This window comes from Aquarana catesbeiana, linkage group LG02 (genome assembly GCF_042186555.1).
Source record: "Aquarana catesbeiana isolate 2022-GZ linkage group LG02, ASM4218655v1, whole genome shotgun sequence".
NCBI classification, from domain to species: Eukaryota; Metazoa; Chordata; class Amphibia; order Anura; family Ranidae; genus Aquarana; species Aquarana catesbeiana.
In genome coordinates, this window is record NC_133325.1 from 703957967 (window position 1) to 703980890 (window position 22924).

The 22924-nt window shown below is 44.0% G+C and overlaps 1 protein-coding gene across 1 annotated transcript in view; it reads right to left on the reverse strand.

Annotated features, from left to right (window-relative positions):
- The window catches only part of ZRSR2 (zinc finger CCCH-type, RNA binding motif and serine/arginine rich 2), a 56038-nt gene extending 37033 nt beyond the window's left edge, over positions 1 to 19005 (reverse strand). Inside the window, exons 1-5 of the mRNA XM_073616936.1 lie at positions 18854 to 19005; positions 11683 to 11762; positions 9137 to 9209; positions 8863 to 8968; positions 5190 to 5273 (exon numbers count right to left, since the gene is read on the reverse strand). Of these exons, the coding sequence (XP_073473037.1) occupies positions 5190 to 5273; positions 8863 to 8968; positions 9137 to 9209; positions 11683 to 11762; positions 18854 to 18897 (387 nt within the window). The 5' untranslated portion in view covers positions 18898 to 19005. The remainder of the gene's footprint in view (positions 1 to 5189; positions 5274 to 8862; positions 8969 to 9136; positions 9210 to 11682; positions 11763 to 18853) is intronic.
- Positions 19006 to 22924: the final 3919 nt, after the last annotated feature.

The following is a 22924-nucleotide window of genomic DNA, read 5'->3' on the forward strand; positions in this document are numbered from 1 at the left end:
AAAAGTGAGTGTTATACGCCAATAAATACAGTAAATAAAAAATCCTGACTCATCCCTTAGCTGCCTAACACAATCACTAGAACATGTAGAAAATAGTGAAGCGACTCAAAAAGCATGCAAAAAAAACAAATAATGCAAAAAAAGTCAAAGTAATAAAGCTGCCAATTCCGAAGTGATGTCCAATATAGTGACAGATATAGAGCAATAACACCAGTGTTGATACAGCAATTCTTCTTAGAAATGCTTCAGTGATCTTGCACCACCAACAAGAGAATTTCAAACTCACCAAAGTGAGTAGCTGCCATCACAGCAGCTAAAACACCCAAAACAGCATGTTGATCCAGCAAGGAACATTGCAGCATAGGAACTCCAAGGACCTCTTCTTTAGAAAGCCTCAACCTATGGATGAATGAAGCTCACCAAGAGCCAGAGAAAAAAAAGGTCCAATAGTATAGTATTTGTTAAAAACCTAAATCTTCGTCCGGCGCGTTTCATCCAAAGGGACGTTATCAAGGGGTGACCCCTTGATGACGTCCCTTTAGACGAAAGGCTTCCGATGGAGATTTTGGTGCTGAAGTCATGTCATTGCTAGCTTCTGGGTCAACAGCAGCTTTTAGAAGTGAGTTCATTGATTCACTGTCCTATATCTGCTGTATGCATGTTTTTAACAATACTACACTATTGGAAATTTTTCTCTGGCTCTTGGTGAGCTTCATTAATCCATAGTTGGAGGCTTTCTAAAAAGGAGAGGTCCTTGGAGTTCCTTTGCTGCAATATTCTTTGCTGAATCAACATGCTGCAATGTTCCTTGCTGGATCAACATGCTGTTTTGGGTGTTTTGGCTGCTGTGATGGCAGCTACTCACTTTGGCAAGTTTGAAATTCTCTTGTTGGTGGTGGGAGATCACTGAAGCATTTCTAAGAAGAATTGCTGTATTAACACTGGTGTTATTGCTCTATAATCGGTCACTATATTGGACATCACATCGGAATTACAGCTTTATTACTTGGACTTTATTTGCATTATTTGTTTATGCTTTATGTTTTTCGTTTTACATGCTTTTGAGGCGCTTCACTATTTTGAATAATTTTCACTGAAGCACAAACATACTGCTTTTTGGTGTAAGCAGCCTTACCAGAAATATTGTTACACAGCACGGATATCACTTTCTTTATAATCACTAGAACATAATGACAGACGAACATAATAATGACAGACAAATATGCAGGGACAGCAGCAATGAGGCGTTCCTGGGTTGAACTACATGCAGCCTGTTCATTCCGACTCTGAATATCATTTAAAACATTTCAACATAACAAAAAGCCAGTCCAATACGGATTTTTAGTTTGTCAGAGCCTACAGATTTTTTTTTTTTTTTTTTTTTACTTTGCACTACATCAGAACGGATTTGATTATTTTATAGTTTAGAAAATGTGAGGAACTCAAAAATAAACTGAAGCATATAGAAAATCACTGTTCCTGCTAGGGACATCATTATTTTTTGTAATTTATTGTATATAACTCCTTCAGAACCCTGTTGAAAGTATAGTTATCCTTTATGTCACTGGGACTCAAAAAGAAAATTATAAAAGTGCGGAGTTGTGTCCCCTAAATTTACCGTGCTTAAACATGTTATTCTGTGCTAAAATATAAAATACATTGCTGGGTACATCCATGTATGCGTTTTGTGTTTCCCATCTAAAGTGTAAAGCATTGCTAAGATATGTCCAAGAAACCAACTTCTACACCAACATGCCTCAGAGTTCTGGAGATAAACTCCAATGAAACCTTTAAAATGTAGCATGAAATTAAGCAAAATATATACGCCAAAAGATTTTCTTTTTCGTTCCACAGTGGGACACAATAGTGTAAAATTCCCAGGCTATAAGTAAACTGAATATGTATAAAAACTAATCTTGAGCAAATGACAAACTGGGTTAGTCTCAATGCAGCCCAACAGTGTCTCTTTACAGACACAAAGTATGCACACCTTTCATTCTAAATATGCAAGCCTCTGGTTATTCTGAACTAACAATGTAAACACCAACCTGAGCTCTATCTGCTGTGGGCAAACACCCTGGAGGTCCTTCAGAACATCGTCCGGAGCTCACAGTACAATAATGCAGAGGGTGCATGACTCACATTATCATAAAATGGAAAGGGTCACATAGATTCACGTTGGGATCTGTATGTGTTTAGGGCAAATATTGCTGCTTTGCAAACATACAGGAACTGCAAACTATAGAGAGAGTAAATAGTTGGGCACCTATAGCATAAAATTTAGATATATAGACTTACAGGCTGCTTTTATGGACATGTGGAAATATACAGAATCTGTACAAGTCTATATGCACACATTTCATATTATTTTAAAGTGACAAACATTTAATGGAATATCTCAGATACTTTCTAATAAAAAGATACATCTTGGTGCAGTGAGGCTTGGTAGGCTTAGCATGTGGAAATAAGGTTAAGGAATCATTTTTCAAACATGATGAACTAGGTTCCCTTGCAATACAGGATCAATTATCAAAGACAATGTTTTAATAATAGATTTACATATTGGTCGATATATCAACAGCCGCCTCAACGTAATACAAGTAATTTATTTACGGACTATAAAAGTAGGTCAGTCAATGGAAAGGTTTTGCACAAAACCAGGCACAGCAATGTACCTACACGTACTTTTCTTGTGAAACCTGCTCAGTAGTTCCCCAGGAATCCCAAAACCCAGTGTAGATGTTATATCTGTTTGCATTATGAGGGCGGAAGAGGGTGTCAGAATGTTCTACTACAAAGTGTATGCCCCTATGCCTGCCAACAAGATGCTGTATTAGCAGGACCTAGCTTAAAATAGATGTATGGGGTTTTTGTTATTTTTTTAGTATTATACCTACCTAGGTGGATGCAACATCGGTCCAATGCTGCATCTGTCACCATCCTGCCTCTAACACTGAGAGCCGAGCGATCGAACACCACGATCGCTAAGTTTTCACAGCTCCGTGAGCTGCTGACTGTCAATCAGCGGCATTCTGCTCTGCTCCCCAGCGCTCACTGAAGGGTTCACTTTAACCACTTAAACCCCCTTAACCACTTGCTGCCCGCTCACCGTCATATGACGGCGGGACGGTGCAGCTGTTATCCTGGGCCGCCGTCATATGATCCCTGGGGGCGCCCGCGCCGTCACTCGGGTCCCGATGCGCGTGCCCGGCACCCGCGATTGCCCGGTAACCGAGCAGGACCGTGGATCTGTGTGTGTGTAAACACACAGATCCATGTCCTGTCAGATGGGAGGAGACCGATGGTGTGTTCCTTGTACAGAGGAACATCGATCGGTCTCCCCCCTTGTGAATCCCTCCTTAGGAATACATTTAACCCTACAGCGCCCCCTCCTGGTTAACCCCTTCATTGCCAGTCACATTTATACAGTAATCAATGCATTTTTATAGCACGGATCGCTGTATAAATGTGAATGGTCCCAAAAATGTGTCAAAAAAAGTGTAAAAATTGTCCGATGTGTCCGCCGCAATATCGCAGTCACGATAAAGAAAAAAAAAAAAAAACAAAAACCACACGCAGATCGCCGCCATTACTATTAAAAAAAAAAAAAAAAAAAAATTAATAATAAAAATGCTATAAATCTTTCCCCTTATTTTGTACACGCTATAACTTTTGCGCAAACCAATAAATATACGCTTATTACGATATTTTTTACCAAAAATATGTAGAAGAATACATATCGGCCTAAACTGAGGAAAAAATTTGTTTAACCACTTGCTGCCCGCCCGCCGTCATATGACGGCAGGACTGTGCAGCTGTTGTTCTGGGCCGCCGTCATATGACAGCGCAGCCTTCCAGGTAGCCCAGGGGGCGCGCGCGCCTGCCGCATTGTTCCTGTCCCGGTGCGCGTGCACGGAGGCCGCGATGTCCGCCGGGCACCCGCGATTGCCCGGTAACCGAGCAGGACCGTGGATCTGTGTGTGTAAAGGCTGGGAAGCCTGAAATAAAAAGAAAAAAAAAAAAAAAAAAAAAAAAAAAAAAAAAAGAGATCCTGGCTTTGATCGTAGCGGTGAGTCGGAAGAAGCACCGGAGGGCGGCGGGAGGGGTCATCCTCTCTCGCCTCCCATAAGAACGATCAAGCAGTGGAACAGCCGCTATGATCGTTCCTATGGTGGTAGGGAAATCGCTGAAAAAGCTGATATCAGAACGATGCCTGTAGCTGCGGGCATCATTCAGATATCCCCGCACAAAGTCAAGGACGTCGTATGACGGCGGGCGGGAAGTGGTTGAAACACTTTTTTTTAACACAAAGTTGACCATTTATACAATATTTTTAACATCCTACTCCTTACTCAGGAGGAGTAGGATAATCTATTTTGGGGTGTCATTTTTTGGGATGTACATGCTATGTACATCCCAAAAAATGACACCCCAAAATAGATTATCCTACTCCTCCTGAGTACAGCGATACCACGTGTGAGACTTCCACAGCCTGGCCACATACAGAGGCCGAGTACAGCTGAGCATGGTGGAGTATGGACGGGTATTGCAGGGTATCGCTGAGTATGGCAGAGTATGGCTGGGTATCACCGAGTATTGCAGAATATGGCTGGGTATGGCAGAGTATTGCAGAGTATGGCTGAGCATGGCAGGGTATGGCCGAGTATGACTGGGTATGGCAGAGCATTGCTGGGTATGGCAGATATTGCAGAGTATTGCGGGGTATTGCAGAGCATTGAGGGACGGATGGCAGCCCACAGCGCTGCTGCCATCCGATCCCTCCCCCTCTCCGCTCACAGTGTACCGATCGGTACACAGAGGGGAGGAGATGACGCCGGTTTGTTTACATGTGATCGCTCCGTCATTTGACAGAGCGATCAGAATTTGATCAGAATACCACTGTATTCATCTACAAATAACCAGATAAAATAACCATAAAAATGTTTAGCTGCTACAAATCCCTGCTATAAAGCTGCTGGAGAGATATGAGCCTTGGTAACCACATCCTCTATCCATCTCATAGTGCAGTATGGAAGAGCAATAGAAACTGGATAGTCATTAAGGACAACACAAGTTATCCAAGGCACTTCTTAGAGACGTGTCCTGGCTGTTCATTTAGGATACAACAGACATCTGACTAGAGCTGAAGCAGGATAGAAGTATTTTTATCCTCCTACTGCAGGAATCACCTCTCTTTCTCTCTTCTTCACTTCTTCTGGTTCTTCTGCTCTCTCTTTCATCTCCTGTTCTCTCCATTCTGCTATCATCCGTCTCTATGGGAAATAAAAAACACATCACTTACACTAAACCAAATGACTGCAGTTAGCCTCACATCTAATTACATAAATATGTTTTAATAAGCTGCTGGGTCTTAATTTTAAAAACTGCACGATGAGACACATGGCAACGACATAATGCATAAAGAGGTGGTATCAAACAGTAACATTGTACACAGAAGCAACTCCCAGCTGTACATATAAGAATTACATCCTATGCACATTTTGTGCCAGGGCCCTGGGCTTCCCACATCCCTGGCCATGTACTCGGGCATGCTTTCACTGTTTATTTGGTTTGCAAAAGGGAAAGAATCAGCATTTGTTTTACCATGCATACACAAGCTTGTGTTTTTAAGGAAACTTGTGAAGATTTTTAAGACTATTAAGAACTGCTTGAGAGCTTTCATCCTCACCCCTTGTTCACTGTTTAGTTCAAACAAGTATGCAGGATAGACATTTTTAATGTATTACACACTGGTTCTGTGTCTGTATGTGAAGCAAGGCGCGTATATATATATATATATATATATATATATATATATATATATATATATATACACACACACATACACACACATAAGGCAAGTGCAGTTTATGTACTGGAATGCTCTCAGCGTTTCCCCTGGTCTTGCTCTCAGATCCTCCAAGTGCCAGAGATTGGACTGTAAAGAGAATGTACACGTCAACACTTTGCACTAATGTGCATTTTTTCAATGGGTTGCATTGATTTGTAGGTTTTTTTTTTTGTTAAAAGCAGAACCCAAAAATAAAATTTTAATTTTCCTTAACATGTGTTGCAGAGTGCTGTGACAAAATGCAATGTGTTGCATGTGAAGGCAACATGTTCCAGTTTCATCCAATGCACACCATCACAACCTTTTTTTTTTTTCCCCACTCAGGATTGCTTTATTGTAGTGAAGTTATCAGAATACAAAAAAAAAAAAAAAAACCCATTTACAATGATCAGAACAAACAATACCAGGTGACATGGTATCATAGCATTAAGGAGATACACATTAAAGTATATAGTAAAACATCCAGTTGCATTCCAGAGAGAGGTGTAAACAGCATTGCTACTACCACAGTGGCGTCAGAATGAAGTAAGATTACTGTACTCTAGAAGGGGCACAAGGGAAAGGGGCAACTAAAGGCAGGGCGAGTCAGTAGGACATCACCATTCACCTGTCAGTGTGCACTCATTGGGAAGTCCACGGCTGCCACACCTTGTCGTACTTCTAAGGACAGCCACGACTAATGTACGTTAGTTTGTAAGGAGGTAGCGCAGCATCAATCGCAGCTTCATAGGACAACAATGTGGGAGATAACTAGTTACAAAAGGATAATTTTTTTGGCATAGTAAGTAGGAGAGCAACAGTTTGCTGTGTTGAGATCTCTGAGCATCATCAGGAATGCCCAGCAGGGCCAGTTCCAGGGACACAGGGATCTTTACCTGGAGTTGAGTATTGAGAAGCTCAAAAATATCAGACCAAAAAAAAACTATGATCTTAGGGCACTCCCAGAACATACTGTATGGAAGAATGTACCCAGCTGCGTCCGACAGCGGGGGCAGTGGGGGTCCCTGTCTGGATATATTGTTTGTAACCTTACCGGGGTAGAGTATACACGGTGCAAAAATTTAGTTTGGATCAGTTTAACCTTAGGAGGATATCACCAACCTAGGGCAATTTTTTTCTAGGCAATCCTCCCAGTCTACATTGGGGATATCCGGTTTCCATTTATCCCATAGTCTCTCAATTTTAGAAGAACCAGTAACAAGTAAGGTCCCGTATAATGCAGAGAGTGGCTTCTCTAAAACCCTCAGGGATAGTAGCTCTTCAATTGGATGTAAGTGTAGGAGAGGCTGAGCGGGGAATTGTGCCCTGGCAGCATGCCTCAACTGGGCATATCAAAAAACTGAATCAGCTGGGTAAAGGTCTGTAGCATGCCCAGACATAATGTCCCGGAGTGTTCTTACATGATATCTTGCCCAGACTTGAGGGTTTGGAACCAATCGGAAGTGATCTAGCCTAGGGTTATCCCATAGAGGGTGTACAGGTGACCAGCATTCCCTATGCAGGAACCGATGCTGAGCAGCCTCCCGAACTTGCAATGTTGTCCTAGTCAGGCCTGGCACATCATTGTATGCTCTTGCTCCTCTATATACTATGTTTTGCAAGTCTGATAAGGAGCCCATATAGGCAGCCTTAACACATATCGCAGCATTAGAACGCGAGCCCTCAAATCACTAGTATGCCGTCACCAACACCGCAGCCCAGTAGTACACTTGGAAATTGGGTAAGGGTAAGGCCAATCCCCCGAGTTGCCCGGGGAGGGGCAGCGTTGATTTAGCTAGCTGAGGAAGGGCACCATTCCAGATAAAAGAACCCACACTATGGTCCAGGTCACACCATCACAACTTAATAGAGCTTATTGGAAACAATCAGTTCTCATTGCATGCAGCAACACAGGCCAATGGATTGCAGAGCATGAGGTGTAAATAGGCTGTAAGGGATGGTGATCTGACAACATAATTGTTACAACTTTTTTTTTTGTACTTTAACTGCTTTCCGATCTATCTATCTATATACAGAATGGCTCTCCTGCGCTAAACGCTGTATATATAAGGCGGCTCCTTTAAGAGCCATAGCAGGTGCACGCCCGATGCACGGCGGGGGTCCTGATGCGCGTGGCCGACGGGCGCGAGAGCAGGAATGGGGATTTGTATGTGTAAACACACAAATCCCCGCTCTGTCAGGGGAGGAAAAACAGATAGTCTGTTCCTACTAAGTAGGAACAACGATCTGTCTCCTTCTCCAGTCAGTCCTATCCCCTCACAGTTAGAACAGACCTAGGGAACACACATTTAACACCTTGATCGCCCCCTAGTGTTAACCCCTTCCCTGCCAGTGACATTTATACAGTAATCAGTGGCTATTTTTAGCTCTGATCGCTGTATAAAATGTCAATGGTCCAAAGTGTCTGATCTGTCCGCCGCAATGTCTCAGTCCCGAAAAAAAAAAAAAAAAAAATTGCTGATTGCAATTACTAGAGAAAAAAAAAAAAAATCAAAAATAATAATCATAATAATAATAATAATAATAATAATAATGCCATAAATCTATCCCCTATTTTGAAGACGCTATAACTTTTGTGCAAAGCACTATATATACACGCTCCTTGCTATTTTTTTTACCAAAAATATGTAGAACAATACATATTGGCCTAAACGGATGAAGAAATTTGTTTTTTGTTATTTTAAAAATTGGGATAGTATAGCAAAAAATTTTGTTTATTTTCAAAATTGTCGCTTTTTTGTTTATAGCACAAAAAATAAAAAACGCAGAGGTGATCAAATACCACCAAAAGAAAGCTCTATTTTTGGGTAAAAAAAGCACGTAACTTTTGTTTGGGTACAATGTTGCACGACCACGCAATGGACAGTTAAAGCGACACAGTGCCGTATCACAAAAAATGGCCTGGTCAGGAAGGGGGTAAATTCTTCCAGGGCTGAAGTGGTTAAAGTTAGGTTGCTCTATACCATATTGGATACATATTGGCCAAGAAGGAAAATCATTAAATTATTTACCTCCTCTTCTTCCCGTTTCCTGGCTGCTTCCTCCTTTTCTTTTTTCAGTCTGAATTCTTCTTGAGCTTTCTGCTCTCGAAGAAGCCATTCTTCATGCAACCTCTGCCTGTATGCGCAATAAAATCAATCCATAACAGTTAAAGTTAACACACAAAACATTTACAGTTAATCACGAGGAAACAGCTAGTTAGCAAGTTATTTTACGCTCATCTAAAAATAATGAATGCAAAATAAAAACAATTATAACACATATGTTTGATATAATGTCACAAACCTTTCAATCACATACTGGAGGTCATCATCCTCTTCATCATTATCTTCAGCAGAGACATGACCTTTCTTCTCTTCTGCCATACAGAAAAGTATCATGTTAAAGTAGAATTTCAGCATCTTTTTTCCTGTTTAAAATTAGGTCTAAAAGCCGGAGTCCTGCTTTAAAGTAATATTTTTTTTTTTTTTTTTTTTTTCGGGAACAACTCAACTCTCACTTACCCCCTCAAACTTATAGAAGCAAATCTAAAATTCTGATTTTTTCATTGCCAGTACCCGACAGAGACAGACTGCAAAAAAAAAAAAAAAAGTCCCCAAAAAATCTACACACACACACACACAGTATCTCACGAAAGTGAGTACACCCCTTACATTTTTGTAAATATTTTATTATATCTTTTCATGTGACAACACTGAAGAAATTACACTTTGCTACAATGTAAAGTAGTGAGTGTACAGCTTGTATAACAGTGTAAATTTGATGGCCCCTCAAAATAACTCAACACACAGCCATTAATGTCTAAACCGCTGGCAACAAAAGTGAGTACACCCCTAAGTGTAAATGATCAAAGTGTCAATATTTTGTGTGGCCATTATTTTCACCAGAACTTCACAGGTTGCCACTGGAGTCCTCTTCCACTCCTCCACGACGACATCACGGAGCTGGTGGATGTTAGAGACCTTGCGCTCCTCCACCTTTCATTTGAGGATGCCCCACAGATGCTCAATAGGGTTTAGGTCTGGGGACATTGTTGGTCAGTCCATCACCTTTTACCCTCAGCTTCTTTAGCAAGGCAGTGGTCGTCTTGGAGGTGTGTTTTGGGGTCGTTGCATAGTTTGTTATAAAATTTTGCAAACAGGTAATTTTCCTCCTTCATTGATATGCGCTGATGAGGCTGCACTGATGGGCACGGATAGGCACAGATAAGGCGGCACTGATGGGGACAGAAGGGGCGGCACTGATGTGCAGCACTGTTGAGGCACTGATTGTGGGCACTGCTGCCTATTGCTAGGTGGCACTGGTAGAGGGCACAGGTGGGCACCGAGGATCTGGTGGCACTCGCCATGATCGGGACTGATGTCCCTCTCACGGCCGCCGGTGATCGTCTTTTTTTTCCTCCTCACGCTGTCAGCACGAGGAGAAAAAAAAAAAAACAGATTACCGGCCACTCCCGCCCCCTCCATGGAATGGCTCTCCAGTGAACGAGGGAGGGGAATCACAAAGAGACTGACAATCACAAGCTCTCTACTCAGGGAGCCTGTGATCAGCGAGTCTATGAGACTCGCCTGATCACAGATCGGAGTAAGGGGTCGATCCCGACCCCTTACCACATGATCAGCTGTCAGCCAATGGCAGCTGATCGTGTGAAATCAACAGAGCCGGTGTCTTGCCGAGAAAGTTCCCTCGGCGGATAAGTTCCCCCTCTGTGCTGCGCAGGTGCAGCGCCTGCGCAGTACCAACTACTAGCAGCCGCCGGAGATAGCCGAACGACAAAATCTACAATCAGCTGTACACGGCGCCTGCGCTCTGGGTCCAGGTTCCTTCCCCACCATCCAAGTGGACCTAGAGGGGGAATCTAAAAGAGCCGAGCGAAGCGAGGCCGTGCCCGAAGCGTGGCGAGCGAAGCGGGGCCGCGAGGGGCCCTCTTACAGGCGCCGTGTACAGCTGATTTTCCCCTATTTGTCTTCGTCTATTTCCGCCGGATCCTACTGCGCAGGTGCAGCGTCAGCGCAGTAGAGGGGGGTCCTTATCCGCCAAGCGGAACTTTCTCGGCAGAACTTCGGCAATCTGCTATTTTTTTCTCCTCGCTCTGACAGCGTGAGGAGGAAAAAAAAAAAAAAAAAAAAAAAAGGACGATCACCGGCGGCCGTGAGAGGGACATCATTCCCGATCACGCGAGTGCCACCAGATCCTCAGTGCCCACCTGAGCACTCTACCAGTGCCACCTAGCAATAGGCAGCAGTGCCGCCTACCAGTGCCACCCGTCAATGCCCGCAGTGCCACCCATCAATGCCAAGTGCCACAACAACAGTGCCACCTATCAGTGCCCATCAGTGTCAACTACCAGTGCCCATCAGTGCCGCCTTAGCTGTGCCTATCAGTGCAGCCTCATCAGCGCATATCAATTACCTGTTTGCAAAATTTTATAACAACCTATAAAACATGATTTTTTTTTTCTTCAAAATTTCCCATTTTTTTTGTTTGTTTAGCAAAAAATAAAAATCCCAGGTGTGATTAAATACCACCAAAAGAAAGCTCTATTTGTGTGAAAAAAAATGATAAAAAAAAAAAATTGTCATTCAAAATGCGTCAGCGCTGAAAGCTGAAAATTGGTCTGGACAGGAGGGGGGTTTAAGTGCCCAGTAAGCAAGTGGTTAAAATTTGATACATTGCAGCTTACCAGTTCCTAGTAATGTTTATCCTAGTGCAGTGTCCTCTGCAATAAAGAGTCTGCCTGCTCACAGATTGTTAATTTTATACTTTAGTTCACCTTTAATTAGTGAAAATTCTCACTTTCATTAGAAGTACAAAGCTTTCAAATGACAAACCTGCTTCTCTTAATTTAGCAAGAGCCTGTCTTTTCTTCCTTCGCTTTTCCTTCTTTAGAAGAGCTCTGCTTTCTTTGTGGCTGAAATAAAGAGAAATAATTAAAATGAATTAAGGAAAATCAACTCAGTCCCGGTGTTTATTAATGTCCATGAACACCTTTAAATGATGTGGATATGAATAAAATCTGTATAACATGGTCCTAATTGGGCTAGAACACCATCTGTCATCAAAGGGTGCGCTGCCACATAATGTGAAGAGGGAACAGTCATACTGCTCTTTTTCTGAATTCTTCCATAGCTACAAAACTTTTGGAGCCATTAGCAGATCACAAAATGTTTGATACATTTTAACTTAATGTGAATGTATAGCCTAAACCTTTTGTATTTTGGGTAGAGTAGGAAAGGGTTAAAACCCCTGCTGGGTTATTTTTCTGCTGCCTGTGTACATTTCTGCTCACTTCCTGTCCCAGAAGGGCAACAGGAAATTACAAAAAAAAAAAAAAAAAAAAAAAAACTGGGAGGGGGAATTCCCTTCTAATGCCGCGTACACACGAGCGGACTTTACGGCAGACTTTGCCCGGCGGACTTTGACGGACTTTCTGAATGAACGGACTTGCCTACACACAATCCACCATCCATCAAATTCGTACGTGATGACATACGACAGGACTAAAACAAGGAAGTTCATAGCCAATAGCTGCCCTAGCGTGGCTTTTTGTCCGTCGAACTAGCATACAGACGAGCGGACTTTTCGACCGGACTCGATTTCGACATGTTTCAAATCTAAGTCCGTCCAACTTTTGAGAAAACAAAGTCCGCTGGAGCCCACACACGATCGAATTGTCCAACGAAATCCAGTACGCCGGACCAAGTCTGCCGTAAAGTCCGCTCGCGTGTACACGGCATTAGTTATCACTGATACAGCTGTCCCCATTAGAAGTTTGCCCTCTACTCCTTCTGGGGAGGACACTAAAATCTTGTGTTTCTCCTTTATTTTCTCTCTCATCGGCAATGAACATCATGACAAATAAAAGGGGTGAATCCTGTGGACCTGGAGCAATAAAAACCTCATAGTTGGTCTGGAGCTGCGAGTGTGAAGGACCCGTGCCCCCCCCGCATCTGCCATTCTGAGAACTCATACTATTATTTTCCCACGATGCATAATGTTGTGTGAATAGCCAGGGAATATTTTGTCATTCATCTGCCTCTCCTCTATTCACAGAACACGATGCACTGTGGGAGAATAATAATACTGCCAGATACTGCCCAGAGCGGCGATCTCCCAGTGCTGCGAGTGTGAAGGACTTGTGTCACCCACCCGCCCCCTCTGACATTCACAGAACTCTTATTTTTCTCCCACAGTGCATCACGTTCTGTGAATGGCAGAGGGGGCAAGTGGGCAACACAAGTCCTTCACACTCGCAGCACTGGGAGATCGCCGCTCTGGGCAGTATCTAGCAGCATGGAAAATGGGCTTTTAGGTCTAATGTACATGTACAGTTAGCAGCTCCAGTGCGCTGAGGGGTGTAAAATCCCTGGCATTTTCTGGGGCCTGGGCAGCCACATGTGCTGCGTTACAGGCTCCAATACATATGAATGACTTCATGGCCATGCTTGCGGAAACGCCAACGGCTCCCGCATTGGTGTTTACCCTCGTATGTGCACACAGCTTTTATGTGGAAAAAGGGTAAAGAAAGAGGCGCCTTCTAAGTATGAACTGTAGAAACTTTATGGTACAATAAATTAAAAAAAAAAAAAACACATTGAGACAGCAGTGCATCTCCTTGCTCGCTGGTTTAACAGGCTGTGTCACTCAGGAGCCCATAGAAAGCCGTCCGCCAGCTCTGTACACTCTGTGGCTCAGATGGTAATGCAGACGAGAGGTCTGAGGCGCTCGTGGAACGGAAGTGTTGCAACGCCTTTTCTGAGTAAATAGTGTACTCAAGCAATGATATGTGCAATGTATCAAGAAAAATGTGCGAAATATGCTAAATATGAAGTGAAAGCATGAAGTAAAAAAATGAAGTGAAAAAATAGGAAATATCCAAATAATCAAGCATCACATCTAAGGTAGATGTGATACCTCAAATTCCAACCTAAATAGGATATGCACAATCAAATAAAAATGTATAAATCAAACCCCTAGAGGGTATGCGAATAGAAAATGTAAATGAGCATAGGGATAAAGCCAACACAGTTCACTGCTGATTGCTTCAGTGGATAGCTATCTGGACCGTAGATCTCTCCCCTGTGCTACTGATGTATCCAGCTGGTTGTTTTTAAAATCCTCCCATCATGTATTGCATTCATGAAATCAAAAAGAAAATTATCATTGCGCAATGATCACAGCCTCTATGTTTGACACAGTGAGCGGTGAGAGGAAGGAGATCGCGGTCAGCGACTGATTGTTTCAAAGCGTGGTTACTTTGTATCTCAGTGAGTGTAAACACTTATGTTTTATCAAAGAAAGCACCAGAGAGGCTGTGATCATTGCGCAACGATAATTTTCTTTTTGATTTCATGAATGCAATACATGATGGGAGGATTTTAAAAACAACCAGCTGGATACATCAGTAGCACAGGGGAGAGATCTACGGTTCAGATAGCTATCCACTGAAGCAATCAACAGTGAACTGTGGTGGTTTTATCCCTATGCTCATTTACATTTTCTATTCACGTACCCTCTAGGGGTTTGATGTATACATGTTTATTTGACATTTTTATTTGATTGTGCATATCCTATTTAGGTTGGAATTTGAGGTATCAAATCTGCCTTAGGCACTTGTGTTTGTATTTTCACTTAGGATACCCATTTAGTATTTATGTTCTATGGTATGGTTAATTGCTACAATATTCTACATTTTTCATTTTAATAGGAAGTTAATCTTAGCACACCATTTATTGATAAAATTTAATTAACCCTTTTCTGAGCCTGCACACTGTCAGTGGAATGGACAGGCACACTCCTTTGTCAAGCCCTCTCCTCTGCATTACCATCTGAGCCACAGAGTGTACAGAGCCAGCGCACCAGTTGAACCAGCAAAAAGGAGATGCACTGCAGCAGGATTTTCCTCATCCTGATCGTTTTTACCTTAATGTGAGCGTTTTTATTTATTGTACCATAAAGTTTCTACAGTTCATACTTAAAAAGGAGCCTCTTTCTTTACCTTTTTCTACATGTTTTGAGCGTGCTTCTGCTATCCTGAAGAGGCCTGCCTGTTATGGACCGTTTCTTCTTCACCCCTGGATATCACCACCAAAAGAAAGCTCTATTTGTATGAAAAAAGGACAAAAAAAAAAAAAATAAATTTGGGTACAGTATTACACGACTGAGTAATTGTCATCCAAAGTGCGAGAGCGCTGAAAGCTGAAAACTGGTCTGGGCAGGAGGGGGGTTTAAGTGCCCAGTAAGCAAGTGGTTATTAAATGAATCCAAGCTCTGCAAGCTGAGATAACAAACTGCATTGATGCATTCACACAATGTCACAGTAACCAGAGGATAAAACAAAGTTCAGGAATATTCCTTTATCCCATTGTTTTGCAAATCTATGTACACTACAAACTGTATGATTGAATCAGTTCTCATTTCGCTGTTTTACTAACCTGACAGATTATTATTCTAAATAGGAAACCTTCATTTTGTTTGCAAATATTAAACATTCTAACTATCAGCAAGAATAAGTCCTTACATTTAAAGAGCACCTGTCATTCCAGATCCACTCACCTGCTGCCGCCACGTCCCTCACTTTGTGTCACTGCCACATCAGCAGCCGTCCCATTAAAGTGAATAGGACTGTCTGTGAGTCAACAGCAGGTCAGAGATGACAGTTGCTCTTTAATAATTATGATTTAAATCAAGCTTTTTTACTAGTGTTTTAAATCAACTTGATTTAAAACAAATCCACCCTGCCAGGGCCCATCAGATGCAGCCTCACCGGTGCCAAGATCAGAGCGGCGATCTCCTGCTGTGTTACGGAGCTGGATTTGAATTTCCCGGCCGCAGTCACACATTGATTCATTGTCCCGGCATTGGATCAGTGTGTCGTCTATCATAGGAGGCGGGACATTGTTACTGCGGCTGCCCAGACAATTCAGCTCCGTGACATAAGGAGACCATCGCTCTGCGAGAGAAGGGGGGAGCAGAGGACGGATGACATCCTTGCAATGTGCGGCACCCGGGGTGGATTCCGCCCCCTTTTCGGTGCCAATATCGGCACCTTTTCTTCTTTCAGCCGCATGCCGAAAACACCCGTTTTTGGCAGATATGTTTCAGCGACCGAAATTTCGGTGCACCACATTAAAACATGTTCCAAAAATGCGCCTCATGCTTGCAGTGCCATGATTTCTTAAAGCGGAGTTCCACCAAAAAATGAAACTTCCGCTTTAAGTGACCCCCTGACATGCCACATTTGGCATGTCATTTTTTTTGGGGGGGGGGGGGGGGGGGGGGGGGGGGGAGCGGATACCCTCTTTTTAGAGGTATCCAGCTCCCACTTCCTCCCGGGGCTCCGCAGCGCTGGAAGGAAGTTCACCTCTCCCCCCTCCCTCCCTGTAATCTTGTGGGACACGTCACAGGTTCCAGAAGATTGCCCGGCCATTCACAGCGCGGCTCGCGCATGCGCAGTGCATCCCCGGCTGTGAAGCCATAGCCGGGTGACCACAGTAAGAATGCCAGCACCATGGAGAGGAGGGGGGAGACCGTGGGACAGGTGAGTGTCTGATTATTAATTTTTGTAGCTGGTGACTTTTTTTTATTTCGACGAAACTCCACTTTAATGTATAACTAAAAGGCAAAAACTTTTTTATTTTGGATACAGTGAAGAGGGATTAGAACACCTGCCAGGTTTTTATTGCTCTGTGTGTCCTTTAGGGAGATTCACTCTCATGGTTTCTTTTGTTACCCAGAGCATCAGGGATCTGAGTAGAAATAAATGGGTAATATCCCAATGGGGACACTAGTTCTAGGCTCCCTGGTAACAACCAGGAATTCCCTCACTTTGGAGGGATTTCTTCTCACTATCTGTTTTGGCTGTGAAACAGGAAGTGAAGGGAAAGCGCCTCAATGAGATAAAGACAGAAAGAAAAAAAAAAAAAAATTGCCCTTACGTCTTCTTAGACCTTGCCCTTATGTCAACTTCAATGAGACCCCAAAGGTGAGTAGCAGTTTTAATATAGCCTGCCACCGGATGCAGTCACTTGCCACTTACCAATAGGGTTTTCATGGTAGTCTCTGTCTAAGGAGTGCTAGAATCACCACCTCAGCTCCACTTCAGATCTTCAGGGCATTAGATTATCATACGGAACATGCAACTTAGATCCCTTGCATGCACAGTTTATAGTAGGGTTTGCGCTCCTATGAGGATCGAATACCGCCGCTGATCTGACATAAGGCAGGGCTCAAGCAGTAATGCGAGCGGCTGTAGTGCTAATTCACACAGTGTGCGGTGACACATTTTACTGCACTGTAAAACATCTGTCACTGCAAGGACACACAGAAAACAATTGTTTCCTATGTGTCCCATTCACACTGCAACGCAGCCTATGGATATGCTGCAGCGTGCTGTGATAAAAGGCAGACATTTTAATGCAGCGCACCTTGCCGAATCACGCTACTATACATTGCCATGAATGATGTGTACATTTTGTACACTTTAAATAAAATTTGTATGAAATGGGGGGGGGGGGGGTGTGATGCACTGAATCGCTTAACACACCGCCCACTACTGCTGTGATAAAGCACTCGGACAGCTCTCCGTTCACTAATTCAGATCAAGCCTCCTGCTGTGCGACCCCGTTCCTAGCAGAGTGAAGAAATGTCACCAGCACACCAAGGATTAATAACAAAAGGGTTCAAAGCTTTTATTTCCGTGTTCACATAGTAAACATACAGCAAACCAGTTCCTAGCAGGCCATGAACCGGTACCAGTAGCCAAGGGGTTGGGGACCTCTGGTGTAAAGGAAAGATGTGTATACTGACCTAATCCAAGGGTGCTTTGGTCGGGTCAGGTGATCTCCCCAGCTTCAATGTAGGACAGTGGATGCCCCATAGTAAGTCTATGGGTGACATCATCAGCCAGGCTCTGCAGCCGTTGTCGGCGATCTCTCCTCTTCCCTGAGGCCAGCCACTGGGGAGATCACATGACCGGACCAAAGCGCCCTTAGGATTAGGTAAGTATAGAGATCTTTCCTTCACATGGTGGTTATTACAGGGCTTAGAATGGGGATGGGAGCAGGTTCGAGCTTCGCTAGGTATGGACCAGTGAATATTCAGTCTCAGAGGCTGCAGACATGCTGCAGAATATAGTCGGGGACTAACCAGCGTGGCACAAGCCCCGGTCGGGGGGGACTAACCGGCATGGCACAAGAGCCGGTCGGGGGGGACTAACCGGCATGGCACAAGAGCCGGTCGGGGGGGACTAACCGGCATGGCACAAGAGCCGGTCGGGGGGGACTAACCGGCATGGCACAAGAGCCGGTCGGGGGGGACTAACCGGCATGGCACAAGAGCCGGTCGGGGGGGACTAACCGGCATGGCACAAGAGCCGGTCGGGGGGGGACTAACCGGCATGGCACAAGAGCCGGTCGGGGGGGACTAACCGGCATGGCACAAGAGCCGGTCGGGGGGGAACTAACCGGCATGGCACAAGAGCCGGTCGGGGGGGAACTAACCGGCATGGCACAAGAGCCGGTCGGGGGGGGACTAACCAGCATTGCACAAGAGCCGGTCGCAGACTGCAGAAGAGTGTCAGGGACTGTCTAAGACAGAGGACAAGCCTCAATAGACTATAATTGAATGGAGACACATGACATGAGACTGCTAGATATCACTGCTATAACAGGGCAATAGGGAAAACCCAAATTAGTGTCTGTAAGGGTCCTGAGGGCCACAGTTTGGTCACATGAAGCAGTAGCCTTCTACACATGGAAGATTCACTATTACAGATCAATACTCGGCCTCCTGCTCCATCATCCGCACACAATGACCGCCGCCTGTGTGTATACATGTAGAAGACTGCCGGGCTTGTACTGCCCTTCTGTATACAGGCCGGGGCTCACAGCTCTCTCCGGTCTGATGTCCTCATACACTCTGCTACTCCTTGTATATCTCTCCCACCTCATACATGTCATACACGCTTCATTTCTATCGTAATAACACACCCCGAGCTCTTACCTCACCCGGTCCTCTTCCTTAACACACACACCGGGGGCCGCCATCTTTGTTTAGCTCCCAGCAGCGCCCAGCAACTACGGAAGCCGAATGTTTAATGAGACCTGAGTGCGGAGCCACGTGACTCCGAGATCATATATAGAATGGGAAACGTGTGTGCGATCAGAGCAGAGAGAGCTGACGGAGAAGAGTCTCTTCTCCTCAGGAGTCTGATAAGCTGACGGAGAAGAGTCTCCTCAGGAGTCTGATAATGAGTACATAATAATAATATAATGTCCAAGGTGATGGTGAGGGACACAGAGCTGCTACACCCCCTGAAAACACCACATCCTTCTGTGCCACCATTACACCACTTGTATGAGGATAAACATTATAGAATGGATTTCTGTCACTTTCCCTCCGGAACATTTACCCCTCTTCATGACCAGGCCTTTTTTTTTGCGATACGAAACTGGGTTACTTTGACAATTGCGCAGTTGTGCGACACTGTAGACATTTAAAATGTATTTTTCTTTTTTTAACCCCAACAAATAGAGCTTTCTTTTGGTAGTATTTGATCAGCACAGCCTTTTCTATTTTTTGTACTATTAAACAAAAAAAAAATCAACAATAAAAAAAAAAAAAAACAATATTTCTTACCTAGTGTTATAAAACATATCCAATTAAAAAAAAATCAAATTTCTTCATAAATTTATGCCAATATGTATTCTGCTACATATTCTTAGTAAACAAAATCCCAATAAGCGTATATTGATTGGTTTGCGCAAAAGTTATAGCGTCTACAAACTATGGGATATATACTGGAATTTAGATTTATTTCTTTATTTTATACTAGAAATGGCGGCAATCAGCGACTCATAGCGGGACTGCGATATTGAGAGAAAAATGGCGCTCACAAAGCTACCACACCTGAACAAGTGCTCCCGCCCTACTGCAAAGTCTCAGGTGCTGGCTCTGAACAATTGTGTAGAAAAAGGAAGGAAATCCTGGACTGCCGCACTCCATGAAAAAGGCATCTTTATTAGCAAAATTAAATAAAAATCCAAAAACAGTCACATCAAAGTGTGGATAAAACAGGGATCAAGGCTAACGCGTTTCACATCGAATGATCCTTACTGCGATATTGCGGGGGGCCATTCTGACACTTTGCGGGAACCAGTGACACTAATACAGTGATCAGTGCTAAAAAATATGCACTGTTATTGTACTAATGACGCTGGCTTTGAAGGGGCTAACATCAATAAATGTGTGCCTAGCCAGTGTTTTTGTGTACTGTATGTGCTGCTTTTACTAAAGGAAGTGATGGATTTTATTCCCTGCTTTTCTGCATCCAGCCTCTCTTACCGACGATAGGCGGGTGCCAGTGGACATCCCATGGCCAGAAGCAGCACACCAGTGGCACAGGCCCCCCAGGCAGAAGTGCAGAAACACATGTACAGTATATACAGTATCTCACAAAAGTGAGTACACCCCTCACATTTTTAATTATTATTATTATACAGGATTTATATAGCGCCAACCGTTTGTGCAGCGCTTTACAACATGGGGGCAGACAGTACAGTTACAATACAATTTAGGAGGGATCAGAGGGCTCTTCTCATTTGAGCTTACAATCTAGAAGAATATTTTATTATATCTTTTCATGTGACAACACTGAAGAAATTACACTTTGCTACAATGTAAAGTAGTGAGTGTACAGCTTGTATAACAGTGTAAATTTGCTGTCCCCTCAAAATAACTCAACACACAGCCATTAATGTCTAAATCGCTGGCAACAAAAGTGATTCCGATAAGCCCCCTGCCGGCACACCCCCACAACAACCGCCCAGGGTTGTCGGGAAGAGGCCCTTGTCACCCACACCCCCCACCCACCCCTTGTTGAGTGCATGTGGCCACTCACCCCCCTCCTCCTGACCTGTTGGGCTGCATGCTCAGAAAAGGGCCTGGTATGGTCGGATCTTGTTCATGGAAGTCAGATATGAAGTCGCAGGGCAAAGTCGGAGGAGGGAGAAGACAGCAGCGGAGGGAGAAGACCGGAGGAAGAGGACACGTTGGAGCTATGATGGGGACATTCTTCATTTTTAATCAAGGACTTGTCAAAAAACGTCTTTTGTTTTTTTTTACACTACACTGCTTTTTTGGGGGGTGAATGGTTGGGGTACAATGTACCCTATACTCATTCATATGGGGCCTGGGATCTGGGAGCCCCCTTTCAGATTCCGATAAGCCCCCTGCCAGCAAACCCCACAACCACCACCCAGGGTTGTCGGGAAGAGGCCCTTGTCACCCACCCCCCTATGTTGAGGGCATGTGGCCTGGTATGATCCAGGAGGGGGCAGGCATTCCCCCCCCCCTTCCTGACCTGCCAGGCTGCATGCTTGAATAAGGGTCTGGTATGGATTTTGGGGGGACCCCACTCCATTTTGAAAACAAAAATAAGCGTAGAGTTCCCCAAAAATCGATACAAGACAAAAGGGTCTGGTATGGTCTTGGAGGGGGACCCCATGCCGTTATTTTTTAAACTTTTGCAGTGGGTTCCCTCTCAAGAATCGCACCAGACTCAGAGGGCCTGGTATGGTCGGATCCCATTCATTGAAGTCGCATGGAAGTTGGACATGAAGTTGCAGGGCAAAGTGGGATCGGAAGTCGTCCGACTTCCGTGTTGGAGCAGTGTGAACCCGGCCTAAGAGAAATTTTATTGTTAGCAGACAGAAAGCAATAGAAGAGATACAAGCAGTGCATATTCTACATATCCATCCATTACATGTCCAGGATACAGCAAAGCTCCCAACTGTCCCTGATTCGGGGGACTGGGCTCATGTACCAAACTATCCGTCACAATTTAACAACATTTCCGACCATCTTGTTTTGTTTTCCCACATGCATAGTAGAGTTTATATCTTACAGAATCTTTTCTACACTGTGGTGATGATTACTTCTAAGATATACAGGAAAACTCATGAAGATTGTCTACGATACGCTTTAGAATCCCCCCCCATATCTCCCAACATTTTGAGATGGGAATGAGGGACACCTACTTGCAAACGTATGCAGGTATAGGACACACCCCCTGCCACACCCCCTTAAAGGAGAATTAACCAAAAAAAAGTTAATTAAATCCACAAGGACTTTTTTTACCACTCCTATTCCTTTATATTGGCTTTTAAATTTACAAATGCAGCAATGTAGAAATTGGATGGAAGGTTTAGCACTGGCAAATAATTTTGAAAGATAAAAAGTGCATTTTAGATACAACTATATGGATCAGACCAAAATGAGGGGCAAAAAGGGACAGAGAGACATTGCTCCAAATCAGGAACAGTTGGAAGCTATCCCCCCCCCCCCACACACACACACACACACAGACATACTGCTGCCTTACACAGACTCATCATTGGATCTCACCTCTTTATCCAGCCATGTGCTCCAGCTCCGTGCTCCCTCCCTAGAGTCTGTGATAAGCGTTGCCGTTGGAAGTCCCCTCCTTCTTCACCTCCCACTGTCTGCACTACTCCCAGAGCCTCCCTCTGAGTTCACCAGCCGCCATTGTGTCCGCATTTAAACAGTGGACAGGGGCAGACCCAGGATGGCTCCATGGGCAGCTGGATGTAAACAGACTTGTTTCCATTTACATTGGGCTAAATCCGATGCGTCACATTTAGGTCCAGAAAAACAGAAAAGAATGCAGGCTTTTTACGTGTTTTTTTCTGGACAGACTCGGAGGTAGGCAGGTGTAAACAGACACAAGTCTGTTTAGTCAGTCTGCCCATAGACCCACATAGAGCTTCTGATCAGGTTAGCCTAAAAAACTGACAGGTGGACCTGATTGAAAAGTATGTGTGAATAGGCTCTAAGGGCCAAATAGTATGTGGAAATCAGTTTATGGTGCCCTGGCAGTGCAGGGACACACCAGCCAAAGTATTAGGTATTCTGTGCAAAGGATCAAAAAGTGCCCTTTTACACTTCATCTGAGCAACACAAACCAAAAATGCTATTTAATTCATTAATAGTATTAAAAGCAAACTCACCCATCCATCCATATCTTCATGCTATTTTGCTGAGAAGTCACTTTGA